Source organism: Myotis nattereri, assembly GCF_964212035.1.
Source record: "Myotis nattereri genome assembly, chromosome: 9".
NCBI lineage: Eukaryota > Metazoa > Chordata > Mammalia > Chiroptera > Vespertilionidae > Myotis > Myotis nattereri.
The window spans coordinates 73970665-73993186 of NC_138084.1; the positions used below are offsets into that span (position 1 = coordinate 73970665).

Here is a 22522-nt window from a genome sequence, read left to right on the forward strand (position 1 = left end):
ATAGCTATTCAAGGGGCAGCCCCTCTGGCACCTATTTTTTTGGAAATATTAAAAGTCACTTAAACTCACTACTTTTCACCCAGAAATTATTTTAAGTTTGAGGCAGGGTGTCTGCCTTTACATCCTAACCCTGCCACTTTCAAGTTTTGTGATTTTTCAGCAAGTCATTGAACCTTCCTAAGCCTCCATTTTCTCGTTGGCAATATTTATATGATAACACCAATTCCAGGAATCCTTAGCGGTGCCAGTAAGAGGACCTGGCACCTAGTACTTGTTTAAGAAATGTGAGCTAGCAACAGGTGCTTGGAATTCTGAAATATGTTTGCATCACTTCCTTGGTAAGGCCTTTCTTGTCCTTGGTCCTCTCCCGGTGGGCCCCATCCACCCCCGCCAAAAAAAAAAGTTTAAAGTACTTGGGGAACCACAGCCCTTATATGTCCTACTGCTGCATTGTTATTGGACGTTAAAGGGACATGAAATCCTCTGACTTAAGGGCATCAACTCTAGCTTAACATTGAATCACCTGAGGATCTTTAAAAAAACGACAAATGCCTCGTCCCATCTCAGACGCACTCACTCAGAATCTCTGAAGGTGGCACGGGGTGGAGTGCTGATGTTATTTGGCGGCTGCTAGGAGTTGAGGTTGGTCATTAGAGGAAGCCATGGTGGAGAGCCACGGCTTTGGAAATTGTTCACCCCATGTCTCCAGCACTTGGCACAGGCTCTGATGCATTTCAGATGTTCAATTACTGTTTGTGATATTGATAATATTAATAATCCAGCATTAGTATATGTCTAACGTTTACAGAAACCTACCCCATATGCTAAGGATTACAGATTTATGAAGAATGCCTTTGCCACAGCCCGGTGGTTCAGTTGATTGGAGTGTCATCCCATACACCAAAAAGTTTGCCAGTTCGATTTTCGGTCAGGACATATATCTAGGTTGTGGGTTCCATCCCCAGTCAGGATGCATTCAAGAGGCAACTGATGGTTCTCTCTCTCTCTCTCTCTCTCTCTCTCTCTCTCTCTCTCTCTCTCCCTCTCCTTTCTTCCCTCTTTTTTTTCTCCCCCTCTCCCTTCCTATCTCTCTAAAATCAATAAACATATACTGGGGTGAGGATTTTTTTAAAAAATGCCTTTGGTTGCTGAAACAACTTCCTAAGAGCATTCAAGGTGACATTCTACTTTTTTTTTTTTTCTGACAGAGTAAACATTTCTCTCCCCAGTTGGCTTAGACTCCATTTCTTAATCACTTGTTTAAAACGGTCCTGAGACAGATCTGTACCGTTTCATTTAACATTGGCAAGTCACCACAGCCTCTGCACTTGTATAAATGTGCTGATTTAATTGTTTATCGTTCCACTGATGCTGAACCACCTGCATGTGTCACAGCAAAGGAAGTCAGGTTTAATATTTCAGCTGCTAGTTTCGGCTTCTGGAACTTAAAAATACAAATTTGTGATTTGTATCCTGATGTATAAGAAAGGGAGAAGTGAGTAAAGAGTGAAAACAGAAAAACTAGATACCTAGTGGTATCATTAGGTATCAAATACAATGTGAACTTATAGGATCCGTGAAAGGTTACCTATTATCAGAATGGTAACTGTTAATGAGGTTGTGCAGAAGCAAACATCATTTATGAATATCTATTAAATATCCGTTCTTCGGATTTGCCCAGACTGATCAAAAGTGGCATTTTTCTTGATACCAATGAGCAAGATTCTAAAATGACCCTTCATTGTCAAAGGGTCAAACACAGAGCTTTGTAAATTCTACAATAAAACACCAAAACTGGGTGAAGAACTTATGAATGAGGTAGAAAGAGTTAATGTTCAAAATTAAATGTTATGCTTTGCTTCTATCGCTTTTTTTGAAGGGAGGTTAGGTGACAGTGAATTTTTAGGTCTCTCTAAGTAGAGAGTTGAAAATGGGAAGAAAGAGAACAGTAAAAGTTTGGGGAGAAGAGGGAGAGAAAAGACACAGATAACTCTGTCAAGTATTGAAGCCAGAAATTCGTCGCATAAGATCTACTTTTTAAAAAATTCACAAGAAATCGATAAGCTCCAACTTGTCTATAAGAATTTCTGACTGAAGATAATATTACAAGTTAATATATTCAACTTTAAGTTGTCTAGGGTAATGGAGAAAAAGTACTATGGATAATTGAAATCTGTAGATAACTATAGTTTCAAAACCCAATTTTTTGCCAATAATTTCAACCACATGCCTTCAACCTCAAAACTGCTCAAAAGTTTTAAAAATTTTTGTCAAGTTCAAGTTTCATCTACTTATTCTGCCAATGCTGATATTACCACAGATTTGCATGTAATTAGTAAAAAAATCATATAGATATTCTAAAAGCTATGCAATTAACCTTTGAATCATTGTATGATCACTGAAGTTTAACTGAAATTATTCTGTGATGGGCTATAAAACATGTACCTTTAAATTTAAGGACAGTGTTTCTATACTTAAGATCATAGTGTGAAATTTGGCATTCTAAATTAAATGATTGGCCTTAAGCTCTACTAGACTGGGAATTTCTTGAGAAGCAATTTATAGAGATGAAGAATGTGAAATCTGTTCTTTTACTTATTCCAAGAGAACTTGATTTTCCAGAATGAATGTTTAGCATAGAAAAATCCAACAGGTATAATAGCAAGGGGGAAGAGTGTTTTCACAGTTTAAGTGTTGGATAAGAATATGGAGATAATTGTTGATGCAGTTCATATTAGTAGTTCTGAACTATAATTATGCTTAAAAATTAGTTTCTATTTTTTATGTGCCAAAATTGATGACCCCTTTTCTAAAAAATCAGTATTTTAATATCAAGTGGATCAAAATATATTGATAGTAATTGATTCCAAATGGTGGGGTTTGGAATATATAATTTTTACAGATTCTAAACAGATGTAACTCTAAGACAGTTATAAATCCGGATCTAATACCAATTATATTTCTTTCTAAAATCTAAAACACCCAACGCTTTAATTTGCAAACTATTTACTAATAAATAACTGGCATAAGAAACTGAGGATTAAATAAAATAAATGTGCTGTGTACCAAAATGTTTGAAATGGTTCTGAGTTCTCTTAGGTCAGAAAACCTTTTATTTTTAAATTAGTCTTTACAGCTATTTCTACTGTGTTATGCCCCTGTATGCTAACCAAGAAGATATGAGTTTTCAATAGTGATGTATTCGGTGGTATGTAATTTCAGAGTGCGTTAAGATGTGAACATAGTTTAGAAACAAGCCGAAGCCACCACAGTTGGAATGTCTGTAACTTTATCTGCCTGTTTGAGATCTGTATAAGAATTTTCAGAAAGCCCTTGGCTGACACTGTGATGAATCTGATAAGTCAGCCTTGAGATATCATTCTTCGGTAGCTGTCTATCTGTACATCAAACAAACAGAGGTACTGGGCACATTCAATCCAAGTGTGTTTATTTTTCTAAGTTCTCATGTTGAATGAGGGTTACCTGCATTGAATTTCCTGAACCATGTGGTATGCACCAAGGGAAAGCTTTCTTGATCAATATTAACGTTGTTTCCCACAAATGTGATAGAAATACAGGAAAGATTGCTATAGTGGGAAGAGCATGGAATTCCTTGTCATTTAAACTTGGCATAAAATTCTAACTCAAATCCTAAGACTAGTGGCCTTGACTCTGTTTTCTGCGATTTAAGTATCTCTAACTACATCCACTTCACAAAGTTGTGTTAGGATTGATCACAGCAGAATATGTAACACCTAGTGCACCCTCAGTAGATGATAGCTACTATTACTACTTTCGAATACAAGCGTAAATATTAAAAAAGCAAGATATTTCTGTGAACCCCTCCGCTCTCTTCCCTCCTGCAGAGTATACGAATATTGTATAAGTATCTAAGTATCCACATAACTAGTACACTCATTAAAAGTTTACAATATGATCACCAAGTACATATTAAACTTTTCTATGATATTATTTACCCAGTAACACTCTGGCACCATTTTGCTTGCTGGATGTTTCCTTTACAAATCTTTCCTTTTTATACGGTAGGCACTGTTTATGATCCATATGATTTGTAAGTATCTAGATTCCCCACTCATTCAGTTTTCCAGACATTACTAAAACCATATACTTGTGTATCATATTGCACGTGTCTAGGAGGACACGGGCATGAAATGTTTGAAGAAAATCTTAGCCCCTCCCATTACCAATACAGCATGGAATTCCTAGACAACACTGTCAGTCATCATGGGGATCCTAACCTCACTGTCATCATCACAATTATTCCTCCCGTCTAAGCTTATGATTCACGTGCAAATTGCTTAGAAAAAAATCCATTTGGTGGTGGAAAACCAACCGAAAGTGACCTTTAGTGTCTGGGTATGCAAATGTGCCTTTTCCACACAGTCACTCTTGTTAACAATGAATAGGTTTGCCTTGTGGGTCCTGTGCCCTTGTTTTCTGTGAAACATGGGGAACCCTCCCCCCATCATCTTTTTTTCTCAGCACCCAAATGGACTTGAGAAGAAAGCACACCCTTCCTAGAGCACCCGCTATGCTGACACTGCTGGTGTGAGGAGAGCTGGCTCATTAAGTGTCTTTACTTGTCGAGGACTGTGCTAAGGCCCATGAAATGAAGCTGAATACGCAATCATTGCTTTCCGGCATTTAGATCAAGATGGACATGACCTTCCTTTTCTTAGTGATCACCAGTTGCAGAATCTCAGCTGTTGAGGTGATGCCATTCTTACCCTTACCACATTGATCTGTTTTACTCATTTCAACAATAATGTGGGGTGTACCTACTGAGAGCTGGGCTTTGGACCTATGCTTCAAACACTCTTAACTCACTAAATTCCTTAGCAGGAGAGTATTCTTATTCCCATTTTACATGTAAAATAAACAAATTCCGAAACTTTCTGCGACAACTGCAAAGTGTAAAGAACCATGACATTAATCTAGGTTTCTTGGCTGCAAATTCCATGCTGTGGGAAACTCAATGGCTTTTAAAGTTCAGAGACTAGTCATCTTCTAGAAAGAAAGAGGGACATTTAAAATCTCCTCGATTCTTTTCATCTCCTAACTTGTTTTCTCACTTTTCCTTTCTTAGATGTACTTTATACATCTGCCCAGGTCATGAGTTCCTATAGTTCAGAGAGTTACCTTTGGATGGTGTGAGCTGCTTTCATGCCCAATTCAATGCCTTGCAGATATTCATGCACTCGTCCATTCATTTTCAGCACATACTTGTCAAATGCCTGAATCATATGTCCAGTGACTTTAGACAAGTCACTTAACTTCTGCATCTCAGTTTCCACTATCAAATGGGTTTAGTTATTGGAATTCGATGATACTGGGGTCTGTGAAAGCAGCCCGCACAGTGCCAGGCACATGGTAGGTACTCAATAAATCCCCATTCACTCATTGCTTAACAGTGTTTTTAAACCCTGAATATTAGGAATTGCCTAATTGGGAACTTTTTAATATGATTTAGGTTGATTTCTATAAATACAAGTGGTAAATGTTTCCATTTAGAAATTAAACCAGCAAATGAAGTCATGGAATTTAACATTTTAAGTTTAAAATATTTTGATATTCCCTCACTGAAAATTATAAAATAGTTGTTCATTCCAGATTTACTTGCACTTCTAAATTGGGGTTGAAATGTGAAAACAGTTTTCACAATTATGTGTAGATTTATAGAGAATTACAGTGAGGTTGTAATGTCCATAAAGATGATGGCTTCTCCTGGGGAATTTATGAACCTTGAAAAAGGCTGAGCTCCTCTAGTTGCTTGACATAAGAATCCTGCAATTATTTACACATTCCCTTTACCTCTCACCCCCACCCTCAGCACCATAAATGAAGTGTTGTAACATCAAAGTCAAAATGGGAGCTCTTTACATGACAGATTGTGATATCATTTTCCATTTGGCAAAGGACATATTCCTGAGCAGTTTGAGATATGTGTGAGGGAACAGCCTTCTTGATGCCATCCTTTACCCTGTATGGCACTGCTTCTAGATCCCATGGGTCTTGGGACAATCATCTTCATGCATCATAATTAGGGAACCCCAGTTTCTTGAGTCTAACCTAACACAATCATTAGTTTGATTTGTTCAGATAGTAGTCGTTAAGTACCTATTCCTTGCAAAGAAAATCTGGATTGTTTAGTGGGGCTATTATATGGCTAAGACTTTCTCAAGTCATTTATATATATACTAGAGGCCGGGTGCACAAAAATTTGTGCACTCGGGGGGGGAGGGAGTCCCTCAGCCCGGCCTATGCCCTCTTGCAGTCTGGGACCCCTCGGAGGATGTCCACCTGCTGGCCTAGGCCCACTCCCTGGGGGATCGGGCCCAAGCTGGCAGTCAGACATCCCTCTGGCAGCCCAGCAGTCCTCGGGGGATGTCCACTTACCAGCAGGGAGCAGACCTAAGCTGCAGTTGGACATCCTTAGTGCTGCTGAGGAGGCAGGAGAGGCTCCCACCACCACCGCTGTGCTGGCAGCCATCAGCCTGGCTTGTGGCTGAGCAGATCTCCCCCTGTGGGAGCGCACTGACCACCAGGGGACAGCTCTTCATTGAGCATCTGCCCCCTGGTGGTCAGTGTGTGTCATAGTGACCAGTCATTCCCAGTTGTTCTGCTGTTAGGGTCAATTTGCATATTACCCTTTTATTATATAGGATAGAGGCCTGGTGCACGGGTGGGGGCTGGTTGGTTTGCCCTGAAGGGTGTCCCGGATCAGGGTGGGGGTCCCGCTGGGGTGCCTGGCCAGCCTGGGTGAGGGGCTGATGGGTGTTTGAAGGCTGGTCACACCCCCTTCAGGGTGTGGGTCCCCACTGGGGTGCCTGGCCAGCCTGGGTGAGGGGCTGATGGCTGTATGCAGGCTGGTCAAGCCCTCCAGTGGGGACCCCCACCCCATGGAGGTTTGGCCAGCCTGGGTGAGGGACTGATGGCTATTTTCAGGCTGGCCACACCCCCTTTAGGGTGGGGGGTCCCCACTGGGGTGCCTGGCCAGTCTGGGTGAGGGGCTGAGAGCCTTTTTCAGGCTGGCCAAGCCCCCCGGCGACAGAAGCTCCCAGCCTCTCCTTTTTTTTTTTCTTTTTTTTTTCTGGGATTTATTTACCTTCTATAATTGAAACTTTGTAGCCTTGAGTGGAGCTCAGAGCCAGCCAGGGTGGGCAGGAAGCTTGGCTTCCTCCATCGCAGGGGCAACCCAAGCTTCCTGCTCACTCCAGCTCCGTGGCCACAGCCGGCTGAAAGCAGGTATCTGGGGTTTATTTATGTTCTATAATTGAAACTTTGTTGCCTTGAGTGGAGCTCAGAGCCGGCCGCGGCAGGTGGGAAGCTTGCCTTCCTCCATCACCGGAGCAACCAAGCCTCCTGCTTGCTCCAGCTCCGTGGCTGCCGGCGCCATCTTGGTTGGGTTAATTTGCATACAGTCACTCTGATTGGCTGGTGGGCATGGCTTAAGGCATAGCAAAGGTAAGGTCAATTTGCATGTTTTTCTTTTATTAGTGTAGATATATATTAATCCTCACCCAAGGATATGTATTTTTTATTATTGATTTTTAGACAGAGAGAGAAACATTGATATGAGAGAAGAACATCAACCAGTTGCCTCTATATGTGCCCCAACTGTGGACTGAACCCATGACCTAGGATGTGCCCTGACCAGGAATCAAACCGGCAACCTTTTGGTGTATGGGATGACACTCCAACTAACTCAGCCACCTGGCCAGGCCTTTCTAATATTGATTTTAAGTTTCTGGGTTTCCATTCCAAGTCACAAAAGATAGATATTTACAGAAAATCAGAAGCAATTGTCCAGGAGTGCTTAATGACTTCAGGTTATTTTTTATTGGTTTTAATTGATTATTTCAGATATCCTAAAATGACCCACATTCTTAGACTCAAAATTATGTGTTTCCTTCAACAGTACCCTGCTTCTAATTGTTGAAACCAAATGGTTTTAGAAGAGATGGACTTAAATGACCTACATTTGGTCCTTCCCCTGGGGGCAGAGCACTAGGACAGGTGGTATAAAAAGACAATTAACTCTCTGCTTCCTAAAGCCTTATGCTTTAGTGGAAGAGAAACATCTAAATAAAGAAAATGATAAAACAAAATGAAGATCATGAATAGACAAAAGTCCCCTCAATTCAGGTGAAAAAGATGAAATGAATTATATTGGTTGCTCAATATCAAAGTAAAAAAGAGGATCTCTTACATTTGCCTGGTTTATTAGCCAGAACATGGTGTACTCTTCCAGTGTAATCTGGTAGGTGGTGATGTGTGCACGGGAGCACCTGCTTGGGTATATGTAATTGACAACATCTTGAAAATGGCAGGTTAGTGCCTATCAGCACATCCAGAAAGCCAGGGCGTTTGCACACTGAGTGTCCTCTAGAAGGAAGGCTCCAGCATGGCTTATGGAAGCTGCTCTTAACATCCTCCTTGAAATCTTCAGACTGAGGCTCAGACGTGCAAGAGGCATGAAAAAACCTGGATTCAAACCCTGGCTCTACCACTGACTGTGTGGCTTTGGACAAGTTTTGTTCTTAACCTTCCAAAAGCTCGATTCCCTCAACTCTAAAAATAAGAGCAATAACAGTATGGAATTCATAGTGTATTTGCGGATTTCATGCAATCACCCATGTGCAGAACTTTCCATGTTACCTGGTACTTAGGCATATAGATGGTCAGAATCAAAAACAGCAGGCTGACTCTTCTTTCTTCCACACCTAAACCCTCATGGATTAGAGTCCCAGCCGTGGGCAAACTACGGCCCGCGGGCCGGATCCGGCCCGTTTGAAATGAATAAAACTATTGAGAAAAAAGACCGTACCCTTTTATGTAATGATGTTTACTTTGAATTTAAATTAGTTCACACAAACACTCCATCCATGCTTTTGTTCCGGCCCTCCAGTCCAGTTTAAGAACCCATTGTGGCCCTCGAGTCAAAAAGTTTGCCCACCTCTGGATTAGATACTGAACAAGGGTGTGCCTTCTCCTATATACCATTGTTTTATTCATTTCCTCCCCAATACTCGGAGCCCAGAGCTCTTATCACAGCCCAAGGAGCTTCTGTGACTGGGCTATGCTTTCAGGGCAGGGCATGGCTGCAGGTGGAAGGGTGCTCCTGCTGCGCTGTGCAGGGCCCCACATTGGATTCACGTGTCCAGAGGAAGCAGGGCCCCGCATTGGATTCACGTGTCCAGAGGAAGCAGGGCCCCGCATTGGATTCATGTGTCCAGAGGAAGCCCTTGAGGACAGTGAAACCTTTCAGCCCTTCCAACATATTGTCAGTGCACAGCCCCAAATAATTTTCTTTTTTACTGATTTCAGAGAAGAAGCGAGAAGGAGAGAGAAATAGAAACATCAATGATGAGAGAGAATCATTAATCAGTTGCCTTCTGCATGCCCCCAACTGGGGATCAAGCCCACAACCCCAGCATGTACCCTAATTAGGAATCGAACCTCCTGGTTCATAGGTCCACACTCAGACACTGAGCCATGCTGGCAGGGCACAGCCCCACGTCTTAACTGACATTGAAGAGCCAAGCAAAGGCAAGAAGACTCAAATTCAAAAGGACAGCAAAAGAGGAATTATAACATTATGTACACCTGGGTGAACTAAGGAAGTTGCATGAAAGTAATGTGCCTTTGAATTCTCATTGGAACACCCTTGCTGCCCTATACTGTCCCGCCATGGAGACTGAACAGGAAAGGAAAGGGCAGCCCTTTTCTCTGGATCTGTACCTCTCAGCCTTCCTCCCTCCCAGCAGGCTCACACCACAGCCCCTTTCCCACTGAAGTACCTTCCACCGGAAGTGTTAATTGCTCTCAGCCCCTGGTCTGGCTCTCTGCTCTGCTGCACTGCTGATCAGTCTCCCTTGACTGGAAACTCAATACCCACTGCAGAGTCTGCACTCTTGCTTTGAAGTTATTTGTATCGGTCAGAAGAACCTTTTAGTTCTAGTTCTAAATTGAGCGCCTTGGTGGTTTCCATCCCCCGATAAGCAGGGCAGCTGGACTCTACAGCAGTCACAGGGGGCCGCCTCGGTTCTTAGTCACCCTAGGGAGTGGATGCATAAAACTGACAGCACTGTAAGTCTCTTCATGGTGGATAAGAAATGGAAGTACCCAGGGCAGTCAGTAAACTTACACAATGAGCAGAGAGTTGTGTTTTAAGGCAAGTAAGACGTGCATACCCTATTCTGGTTTGTAGAGGGCACTTGGGGGTTCAGCTACATTTCTATAGGGAAAGCACTGTAATTTGTCTTGGAAACATTCTAGAGATAAGGAGGAAGCATTCAGCAGCCCAGCCCTAGTACAGCAGCCTACAGAAAAGCTGGGTACAGCGGGAGGTGGGGGTGTTCTTCCTTCAGCTATGAGGTACCTCTCATTCCCCCATGCTGCTTGTGTGACAGAGTATAGGGCAAACGGGAAAAGGGTTTCCATTCCACTTTTCCCACTTACTATTCACTTTGGGTAAGTAATACCCACCTCAAAAGCCTCGGGGGAGAAGGAAACAGAGGCATATGTGTAAGGTGCCTAACAGAGGGCTGAACTACAGAGAGACTCAGTACTGTTACTTCCCACCGCTCCCTCCCTGCCTTCCCGCACATCACAGCCTCTTATTGCTAATTGCACCTCTTTCCCCCGTGGTGTTAGACAAAATATTTCCGTTATCCCAAGCGGCAGAGTGGGCCCTCTGCGTCAGCCCTGTCCACAGGCGCAGTAATGCACAGGCCAGCATCAGCATTTCTATCAGGATGACACTTGTAATGGATGATTGCTGCACTTCTTAATCCATTTATGTAATCCTTCCTGCTTTGCTTGCAGTTATTTACAGGGCTTTAGCAGCAATAAAATTGTTCCTTTCCCAAGACAGAGTTCATTCAATTCAAATCTGGATTGATTATAGCTAAACTTCTGATGTCTTTACAAAAGAAGAAAAGAAAACCAGCAATAAGTTATGCCTAGTAATTATTTAGCATGTATTCAGCCCCCACATGGCCTGGGCTCAGCACATTAAAGTTGGGGAAGTACCTCTGTCCTTGAGAATCAAGCGTAGTTGCACATATGAAAGGCACTCAGGGCAGGGCACCGATTCAATTCCTATTGAGTTCTTTATTGCCGGGGTCATTTGGCCATCTGGCCAGTCTGTCAGCTGACTTCATGGGGTTAAGTGTCTTCACCCCCTAGTGCCTTCTTTTGTTTTCCTTCAGATGCAGTCTACTGACAGCATCCTTCGCCTTGAACCTCTGCCCCCAAAGAACTCTCTACTGCTCCTCAAGCAGTTTTGGTTTGCGACTAAGACTCCTTGGGGCCAGAGTCCAGGGTCAGCCTGATGATACCCAACTGGCATTGGAGGGACCCCTTCTGTGGTGGCCTCTGGTGACAAAGGACGTGTACTAGGCAATGGTGTGGAACTCGGGCAGACAAGGGACTTTCTCCTGAGGACATGGTCATGTATGTGCTCAACGGTCAAGGATTTGCATGTCAGGTGGATGGAGGACTGGATGGATTTTGAAACCACTAGTTAAAATGTAATTTATATAATATAATATAATATAATATAATATAATATAATATACAAATGTAATTCCTATACATCTTTGTGACTAAAATGTGAAAATATAGGATGATGCTCTTCATTCATAGAAGACCCCGTAACCATATCCCCTGACAATCATGTGTATAGAGTAACAGCCAAAAGAAAGAAATAGAGAATAAAGGCCTGATTTTTTAAAATTTTCATTTTTGACCATTTGCCTTTAAAAGAAAATATGCAGGAAAAGTCAAAATTAATCAAAATGCACAATAATAAGCAGTATTGCGTATCATGCACACTAGAGTCAATCTTTCAAATATTGCTGTGAAATAGGTAGTTATGCTATTTACATTTTATAGATGAGGCAGCGGAGATTCAGAGCAGTTAAGGAGGCAGAGCCATGATGTGAAGGCAGCTGAGCTTTCCTGCACAGCCCAAGACTTAACCACTAAGCTGTACTGCCATCTAGGACCCGATGCACAAATATGCATCAGATTCACAACCCCCAAATGCCATTTTCTTTGACCTTTGAGTTGAAATAAGCTAAAACTTTTTCCTTTCTCACATTGACTTGTAAGGTTTCACTGCTGCTTAAACATATTAGAGTGATTGTCCCTGATATAATTCAAATTATATTTAAGTAATAGCTTAGAGTCAGGATTTATTTAGAATAAAGAATAATTTTTTAGGATAAAGGGAATTAGCCCTAGCTGATTTGGCTTAATGGATAGAGCCTCAGCCTTCGGACTGAAGGGTTCCGGGTTCGATTCTGGCCAAGGGCACATGCCTGGGTTGCGGGCTGGATCCCCAGTAGGGGGCATGCAGGAGGCAGCCAATCAATGATTCTCTCTCATCATTGATGTTTCTATCACTCTCTCCTTCTCCCTTCCTCTCTAAAATCAATAAAGTATATATTTAAAAAAAAAATGTAAAGGCAATTATTTCAAATTGCTGGCCATTTACTTATTTTAACCTCAGAACAATTTGTGTTTTTTTTTTGCATTAGAAAACATACAAGGAAATTTGAACCAATATATAGATTTAGCCAAGTTTTTTAGGGCTTTTGGTTTTTCTTTGTTGTTGATAATTATTTTTTTGAAAGGCACGTAGGATCAAAAGAACAGTGAGACTTTTCACCGGTGATATTTGGAGTAGTAATTGAGATCCCAAAGACATATTCAGTCCCTTTCCCCGAAACACATGCTGCGTGTTTTTGCTTACAGCGTGCACTTGCTCACACCGTGCGTGTTTCTTACAGTGGACCTGGACAGGCTCAATGATGATGCCAAGCGTTACAGCTGCACGCCCAGGAACTACTCCGTGAACTTGCGAGAGGAGCTGAAGCTGACCAACGTGGTCTTCTTCCCGCGGTGCCTCCTCGTGCAGCGCTGCGGGGGAAACTGTGGCTGTGGCACTGTCAACCGCAAGTCCTGCAAGTGCACATCGGGGAAAACCGTGAAAAAGTATCATGAGGTGTGTCACGTTCCAATGTCTTTGTTGAAGTGCCGCATTTAGCAGTTTCGGCTGCGAGAGGCACGTCATTCACGGGGAGCTAGAAGACAGGACCATTGGGTACAGTTGGTCAGTTCTTTCCCTGCAAAAGGGCACTCGGCCAGGGGGATGACTGGGACCTAAAATTATACTCGGGCTAAATTTGTCAAGCTAAGTGCCCGGGGGAGGGTCTAAGTTCATCCTAAAAAAAAAGGGACTTCTTTTCTAATCCTCATCGTGTACCACCTGGGTTGACAGGATAAGTGTATAAGCAAATGGATGGTGAAGTAATTTCAGAACTTATTTGGCTTCCTTTGTAGAAATAGGATGTTATTTATTTAAAGGCTCTGACTGCAAAATGTAGGTTTTTTTAAGAAAATGCTAAGAGCCAAACTTTAATTCAAACAAGTGACTAAAAATGAAGCAATGCAAAGATAGCAAATGATTTGTCAGAAAATATACATCGTCGGAGACATTTTTTATTCTGTAAATATAAAAGTATTTCTCTTTTAGAAATAACATTTTTTTTCCCTAAATACTACTGAGTGCTACCTGGGGAATCAGCTCTGAAATTATCCTAAATAAATAAAATAAATAAGAAAAACAAAAATGTAAGGAGAGAGCAGTAACCTTTAATAATAATTATATAAGCAAACTCTCTTAAGTATTTAGACTCTGCCAGATATTATTATAAAGAATCATTAACTCACTCAGTGTTTTCTCAACACATCTGTAAAGGGGCGGGGAGGGAGGGGCTATAAACTGAGGCCTAAGAGGATCAGTAAGCTGACCAGTGTGACATGGTTGGTGAATCACAGAGCCAGGACCTGCACTCTGATCCCTGTTCCCAGAGTCTATGTTCTTGTTCCTAGTAACACCGTGCTGTCTCTTTTAGAAGAAATAGCATTTTATTGTGCATTAAAGAGTACATTTAGGGGAATCAGAGCTGCTCCGGACACTGACAGTAGCCTTACTACTTCCTGGCTGTGGGAGCACAGGTGCGTCACCACAGTTTAGAGACCCAGTTTTCACACATGTGAAATGGGACTAAGGAAGGATATCAGTTAAGCTCTTACAGAGCAGATCTGGGGATCAAATAATGTCTTGCATATGAAAGGAGTTTTTCAAGATGTGAAACATAAAACAGAAACATGTTTCAAAATATAAACTAAAATGTGGAGCAAACATTATTGTTAGGAATCATTGTTTGAGTTGCTTTTTATCAGTATCCGCCAAAACAAAACAAAAAACAAAAAAATAGACAGTGCTCCCTAAATGAAATCTCCAGCTTTGTAAAAGTGTTGTTTGTTACCCTGTTAACAATAAAACAATAATATTAAGTTAGGCGGTAACTCTGGAGCCAAATGAAAATGGATGTGTCATCAGCAGCATTTTCCACTTGGGAAGTGCAGGAAGCTGCGGGCCATTGGCCATGCTTACCTTACCCAGAGAAAACACACTCTTCAGACCTACATGGAACATACCCTCTTAGTCACAAGAATTTCTTACTCCACCCACACAGTTTTCAAAGGAACAAAACAAACGTCCTCGTAGCCAGAGAATGCTGTCGTCGGTGCGCATTGTGTTTTATTTTTGTGTGACCTGATGAACTCTAGATTGGACAGTGTTCTGGAGTTCAGGAGCCTGAAACTCACAATGTTGAGCTGGACCCTAAAGATGAATGCAGAATGCAATGACCAGGTCAGAGCTGAAATAATCCTCCAAGTGACAGGCTCTCCGCCTAGTCATAACCGTGAGGAAAAGCATGCGGGCCCAGTCTTTGATGTTTTGGGGAGTGCTTTATTTTCATCTCGACTCCCTGCTCAGTTACAAGGTACAGCTAGATTTTTAAAATCCTTCATCGCGTCAACGGCAGAGTTAAACACACACCTAAAAGGACTCTCGCCTCCCAGACAGGGTCCTGTTCTTAGTTCCTTTCTTGTCTCTGTACACAATCACTGCTACCTATAAACTCCTGTAGACAATTAATATCTGAAGGGTATAAGCAAACACCTGTCTCTTTGTTCAGTCACACAAACAGGTCGACACTGTTGCCATCTTTTGAAACTGCTGTCTAAAGCATCTCTTTGAAGCCTGTGTCACAGTATGTTCACTTATGGGAGCCTGCAGAGCTCTACACAAAATCAGTGGGCCACGTGCTGGACAAAGGGACCCGGCAGCAGCATCACGCAGTCAGTAACTGCACCCCTGGAACTAACAGGCCTGGCCTATCCACCCCCATCTCCTAAAATGCCCCTGAAACATGTCACAGCGATCACTCTGCCGGGTGACCCACGGAAGGGCAGCAGGCTCGTTCCACTTCCAGAGGCGGGGGTTGCTTGAGCTGGTAGTTCTGTGTCTGTTTTCTTAACTCAGAGACAGGAAAGCCCAGTTTCCTCAGCGCCTGGTTATAACTGATGAGATGTGAAATGAGTTTCCGTGAGAGATGAGCACCCCTACGGGTGACTGGAACTCATCACATAAGCAGGCCTGTGTGACTCTCCACAAACACTTCAATGCTCAGCGTTTAAGGAATGAAATGGACACATCTTAAAGCTCTCAGTGGAGCTAATATCATTGCTTTGTGGGAAGGTTGTGCTGTTTCTGCCGTAGGAGGGGGTAGCCTTCTTCACAGTGCTATAGGGTGTTAGCATCTTCTTATTTTCTGTTCTCAAAGGTTGTTAGGTATCCTGTTAAAGTATTTTTTTCTTTCTCCTGACAACTATTCTATGCCTCTTGGAATAAATAGGATATAAAGGATACCTGAGGTAGTGATTTTTAAATGGGGAAGGTTCCAGAAAACATAGTGTGTAGACAGAGGGTGCTATATATATAAATTCTCATCTTCCCTCGATAATGTGTAATGAAGGAGTAGGATGTTCCCTAGAAATTTGATGAGCTTTTTCATTAACATTTACTGTTTTTCATCATGTGGTCTCCTATGTACATTCAGTCAACAGCTAAAAAGGTAGGAAGCATCAGAGAGAGAAAGATAAAAATTAATTTTCTTTGTCCTTTCTCTCATGATTTTGTCACAAAGCTGATGTAACCCTATACTAGTAGAATTTCTAGTTTCATATTTAGAAATCCTACTGTTTCATATCTACACTGTCCAAAATAGTACTCACTGGCAACATGTGGTTACAAATCTATGTCACACACACAAGAAACTGAAATTTTCATGTTATTTACCTTAACGTTAATGTAAATAGCTGCACATGGCTAATAGCAACCATACTGAACACACAAGCCTGTTTCTGACACATTTACAACATCTAAAATCATTCTAGTCTCTGCACAGAATTAAAAATAACTTTCCAGGATTCTTTTAATTTTAATGTAGAATTTTATATTAAAAAATTGCTTCCTAATACAGTTTAAGAGTTAGAGATATAAGCAAATACCTATATATGAATCAGAGGATTAATTAGAGGTAATAAAATATTGCGCTAAAAGGATAGTACTTTCAGTTTTTACATGCTTTAAGGATTTGCTATTGAAAAACTTTTAGCTAAAATTATAAATTAAGACCAAGAAGACAGGAAAAACATTTTTTTCAGAGTTTCTACTCTATTTTTTTTTTCCTGGAACTATAATTTCTAAAGCTTATATAGGCTTCCCTTTATTCTTTCTTTCTTTTTTTTCCTTTCTCCCTCTTGATTGAAGCCATAAGACAGCTCTTTTCAGGCTGTGTCTGTTTTCCTCTGAGAGCCAGGGCAGATTTTGTGGATATGGTTCCAGGTCTACCTCATGGGGAGGCAACCTAGGACCAGCCAAGTAAAACCCCCCAGGGCCCGAGGTTTCCTCACTTATAACCTACAATGTTGAGTCCCAGACAGACCTGAAGTTACATGCTATCCGTTCACTGTTACCTTCTTTCCTAGCCCCAAAATCTCATCTTACTGAAATTGTGTATGGAATATAAACAAATTGGTGGTTGAAGTGCTAGGTAAATGCAAAAGAATAAAGATGTAATCTGGAACAGTTAATGTTTATAGAGAAGTTAATTCATCAGTAATAACACCTGTGCTACTTAGCTCCTGGGGCTATTGAGGGAATGAAAGCATCTCAAGACTATAAAGCACAAAACAGATGTGAGTAGAATTTCCTGAGCCTGTTCTGGCTTCCTCGGTTCTGACAGCCCTGATAACTCACCTAGTGAGTGAAGGGACTCCCCTGAAGGACGACAGAAGGCGCTCATTCTTTCCCTTGCAGATCTAGCTTCACATCACGCCTTCCTGCCAAAGATTAGCCAACCTGTCTGAGGGCAGGATGCTCCTCAGGTAGACAAGACCCATCTGTGTCAAGAATGATTCTCAGCGCTATTGCCATACTCTGAAATCTGGTGCCCAGCTAGGCTTTCATCATGTTTTCTGCAATGGCTCGGCTGAACATGTAGCCACTGATTCTCTAAAATCAAAATCATTTGACTAATATTTAAAAATATTTTTTATTGATTTTAGAGAGGAAAGGAGCGGGAGAGAGAGATAGAAACATCAAGGATGAGAGAGAATCATTGATCCGCTGCTTCCTGATGCCCTCTACTGGGGATCCAGCTCACAACGCAAGCATGTATCCAGATCAGAATCGAACCTTGACCTCCTGGTTCGTAGGTTGATGCTTAACCACTGAGCTCATTTGACTACTTACTTAGTTCTGTAAAGGAATGAACTGCACTTAAGTATACCCCATAGCAACCCCAGTGTGTTCACAGAAAACTTCTATTAGAAGTAAATGTCCACTGATATCGATTGCATTTTCAAAATTCGTGAGAGTTTTATAGGCTCCCAGCCTTTGGTTACCTTCAAACTTAATTTGTCAACAAAACGTTGCTGAACTTTTCATCATTCATGTCTTTTTTATTGAATACTCTGTCTTGTGACTTGGAATCACTTCTCCTATTGCAAGGCTGCCTCTGCTGCAACTATTGCTGCAAGCTGGGCACTCACCCAGGTAGAAAAGAACGCTATCCCTTCTCAAAGTAGTTTTGCTGTGGTCACTTCGATTTCAGAAAAATCAACTACCAGCCGTTAAAATCTTGACTCTATGCACATGTTTTCATATAGTCTTTAAGCATGAAAAAAGTCAAAATGGAAGCAAAAATAAGAACTGTTTTCTTTAAATCTTAAGATAAGAAACTATATGTGTACTGAGCAGTGCCTGCCTCAGAAGTTGGGGGAGAATCTTAAATAAACTCTTAATGATTCAGGTTTAGACATTGCATTTGTCCTGAAATATGTACTTGTGTTCCTATGTCAGCCATTAATTTGAGAACTGTTACAAGGCCTTAACAACCTTTTTAAAATATATATTCCCAATATACAAGAAGGCAACTCAGCCGATAGCTTTTCTGCATGGTATTGTTTTATTAGTGTAATAGCTTTATGGCAAGGATTCACTCGGTGGTTTATTGGCACTAAGTTAAATATCTTTTGTGATATGGTAATTTGCAAACTGAGCGTTTTTGGCTTTGTGTAGCGTTATGAAAGCTACCAACGTGTGCCATCATTCTCCATTTAGTAAAAGTCAACTTTCCCTGGCATCGCATGTGTTTGCAGGTGGTGAAGAGGAGTTGAGATTTCCACTTTCACCCACATTTCTTAATGGCTGACTGCACTTCACTGAATTTTTACTTCAGTGTGTGTGCTTGCAGCTGTGAATCACAGCTCGGAAAATAGGAAATCATTTTGTGATGATTCCTATTAGCAAGTGTCCAGCAGTGGCTGTAATTAATTCAATGGTTCCTTCCCTTTGACAGTGACCAGATAACCCATAACTAGCCAGTTTGCTATCTCAGATAAAAGCTCTTCATTTTTCTTTTAACTTTCCACCATCTCTCAGATCAGCTTTGCTCTCTTCCTCCTTGCAGTGCTGTGTACCTGAACTTAAGACTATTACATGGTCTGAAAGCTTTGAACATCGGTCCTGTGATCAGTCAGCAAAGCAGTCCAATTTCCACTTTGTTCAAACAGTGCTTTCCCGTCTTGTCTGGGAAAGTGTCTGCCAATTCATTTTTCTCTTCTTATCAGCAAAACACATATATGCTGTGCTCACATTGCTTAATATGAAACACAGGGAAAACCCCTAACTGTCAGGAGGCAAGTTAGGAACACTGCCCAGTCTCTGCTCTCATCTCAAATGAGAAAGCAAATGGAATGAGAAAGCAAATCAGCAGTGCTGATTTTATAGGTGCCACTCATTGCAACGTAAAAAGCTTCCATAATGGCCTTCTTTACACAGAGAATATTTAACGTATGCTCTTCTTCTTATAAATCATTTTCCTCCCCTGTATCTGTCAGCCCCTAAATCACATTTACATGCAGCCAGTCTTGGACAACAGCTAATTTGTATTGAGAAATTCTTGGCAAAGCTGTAGGACTCCATCCTCTTACCCCTTCTTAGGCACTCTGACCAAATCTGTACTGGGCAGGGCTGCTGAACACCCCAGAAGGTAATTAATACATTCTTCAACTATTTCTTCTTTTGCTTATTTTTTCACAGAGAAGCGGCATCTTTTGTGTTTTGTAGTTAGCCAACAGGAGAGAACATGGGAGCACTGGGCAAATGTCAGTGTCACTCTGCTCTTGGTATTTTACATTTCCTTTCAAACATGGGAAAGGATTAAAAGTGGTCTAAAGCATGGGCCACTCTCTTGGCCTCTTCTTTATTGCCTGGCTTGTTTTGTCCCCTGTGTTTGTTGGAGGTAGACAAGAAGAGATGTGGGAAGGAGGTAAAAAGGATGAGTCCTGAATTTTCACTCCCTCCTGCATTGCGGGCATCTCCCACCACCTTCACCCAGGAGGTTTCTTTAGCAGCTGCTATATTTCCAGCATGCTGCCGACGTATACAAACAAAGTTTTAATTTCAGGGGTAAGGTCATGAGTCAAACCCTGGTTCTACTAATGACTAGCTCTGTGATTTGGGGCAAGTAAATTAATCTCCCTCTATTCTTAGCTATGAACAAAGTGAGTAAAGTACTTAATAGTACGTAATGCAATAAAGTCCAAATCATTTATATTTACATGGCACAGGTGTGTCTGGTCTACCCAAGGAGGCACAAAAGGAAATCGTAGGCACATTGGAGAGGCACTGGGTCAGAGTGTTCTAGGAGCCCAGAGGAAGAAGCCCAGCTCCCAGGTCCGAGTCCCCAGAGGGCCCTTAGCTTTCTTTAAGGTTTCCATTCTGTAATGTATACAATGGAAATAAGGATACCTCCTCTAGTTTGTGATGTGGCTTGTCTGAGGGCAAAAGAAATAGTGCATCTGTGCAAATTCTTTGAAAAATGTAAAATGCCACATAATTGTATGGTACTATGACAGACTTCAGAGTCTAAAGGGAAGATAGAACAAAATCAAAAGTGAAGGCTAACCGCTAACCAGAACCTAAGAGCATAAACAAGAAAAGCAATTAAACTGACCATATAGTATATATAAGAACAAGCATATAATTTTCCAAGTATGTGTGATGGGATGACTGATATTTTACTTCCGTGAAGGCACAGCAGGAAAGAAGGGCTAGCTTCTATTTCAACTTACTAATTAAAAAAAAAACATTTTTAAACATATTCATTAAAAAATTGAGAATATACTTTATTAATTTAAGAAAGGTTATATTGATACACAAATATTAATGTACAAAAATTTTAGTGATTTGAATTATAAAAGGTATTACATATTAACATGTATGTAAGAACATAAACACATTTTCATTTCTTTATAGCTGGCCCTAATGATCTTCATTATGGCAAATTGTTTTACATCAATCAAAAATGTAACAATATCGGCATTTTATGTTCATGACTTTATTCATTGTGCTGTCTACAGAAATAATAATATGCTCAGTATTGTTATTTGTCCATAACATATGCTTTGGCAGAAGAATTGTCAGGACAATATTTGGGACAGCACCCGAGAAAAGCAGGCCCTTAGAAAGCTGCCAATAACTACATGCTAGGACCCCTGAGGTCATCTTGGTACTGCAGGTAGGTAATTCAGGAGGCACTGTGATCAGTTGAGCCCTTCACTTCCAGGAGTTGATAATTGTAAAAATAATTACATGTGTGAATTCTCAAAGGGTTAAAAACCAGCTGTCACAAAGAGAGTAAGTGACATCTATTGAGTTGTACTCTAAGGGCTTTCTAACAGGAAATATGCTTATCGTCCTAGGTATTAAAGTTTGATCCTGGCCATCTCAGGAGAAGGGGTAGATCGAAATCCATGGCTCTCGTTGACATCCAGTTGGATCACCATGAGCGGTGTGATTGTATCTGCAGCTCCAGACCACCTCGATAAGAGAATATGCATGTTCACTAAGTATGGAAGATCCTTTGTTCAGTGGTTGGCAAACTGCGGCTCTCGAGCCACATGCGGCTCTTTGGCCCCTTGAGTGTGGCTCTTCCACAAAATACCACATGCGGGTGCACATGTACAGTGCGATTGAAACTTTGTGGTCCATGCGCAGAAGTCGGTATTTTGTGGAAGAGCCACACTCAAGGGGCCAAAGAGCCCCTTTTGCCGACCACTGCTTTAGTTTAAGGAGGGTATCGTAAGTGACCCTTTTCCCACCAGCAGCTGAACGTACTGCTAGCCTGCAAAGCAATGAATACAAGTGGTTGTTGAGTTTCAGCTTAGCTTCCTTAGTGTCATGGCAAGCAGAAAGGTATATCATCAACCTCTATATCCAGAATAATAGAATTGTATTTAATAATAGTGTCTGAGGATATATCCATGTCTACATGTAAATGGTCAAATGGTTTATTCAGTATATATAACCAGGTACACCAGAGCTTACATAAGGTTGAGTCATTTAGTTCCTTAAAGTCTTTTGACAAAATAAGGGACATAATAAATACATGAAACATGTCTTTGAAATATTCGGAAGGTTAATTTATTTTTAAATTTTGAATCACAAAAAGAAATTTTAATCTTGCTCTTTTAAAGAAAGCACCTTATATATTAAAAACCAAAAGATGAGTTTTTCTTATATACATCTTAACTATAAAAAAAGGAAAATATGGTTCCTGGGGAAAAGGCACAAACCAACCCATGTTTTTTCACGAGGCACACTACATACTTGCTTATGTAGACAATAATTACCTGTCTCCAAGAGCATGCCATGATAAGACAGGCGCTTTGGAAATTAAGTCTCCTTTTGGTGCATCTTGCTGAGGCATGCAAATTTATGTAACACCAGCCTCAAAAAATTTTCTCAGAAGGTTTATTATTATAATCCTACAAGATGCAATTGATAAGCTGTAGTACAAATTTTAATTGTTTCTTTCCAGAAACCCATCTGCAGAAGTAATGTCTCTGGAGAATGGCCTGGGGACTCTGTATGAGCCTTTCAGAACAATGCTCATTGAAAGATTTGGGGAGTTGAAGGTCAAAAAATTAAGCACTGAGGTATTAACCTTACTGGAAATTTGATAGAATACTTGATAGGACCCATATTTAATAATGAATTCAAACTCTC

The 22522-nt window shown here is 41.1% G+C and overlaps 1 protein-coding gene across 1 annotated transcript in view; it reads left to right on the top strand.

Annotated features, from left to right (window-relative positions):
• The window catches only part of PDGFD (platelet derived growth factor D), a 221849-nt gene extending 200451 nt beyond the window's left edge, over window positions 1–21398 (top strand). Inside the window, exons 6-7 of the mRNA XM_081098110.1 lie at window positions 12819–13033; window positions 21217–21398. Coding sequence (XP_080954236.1) covers window positions 12819–13033; window positions 21217–21342 — 341 coding nt within the window. The 3' untranslated portion in view covers window positions 21343–21398. The remainder of the gene's footprint in view (window positions 1–12818; window positions 13034–21216) is intronic.
• Window positions 21399–22522: the final 1124 nt, after the last annotated feature.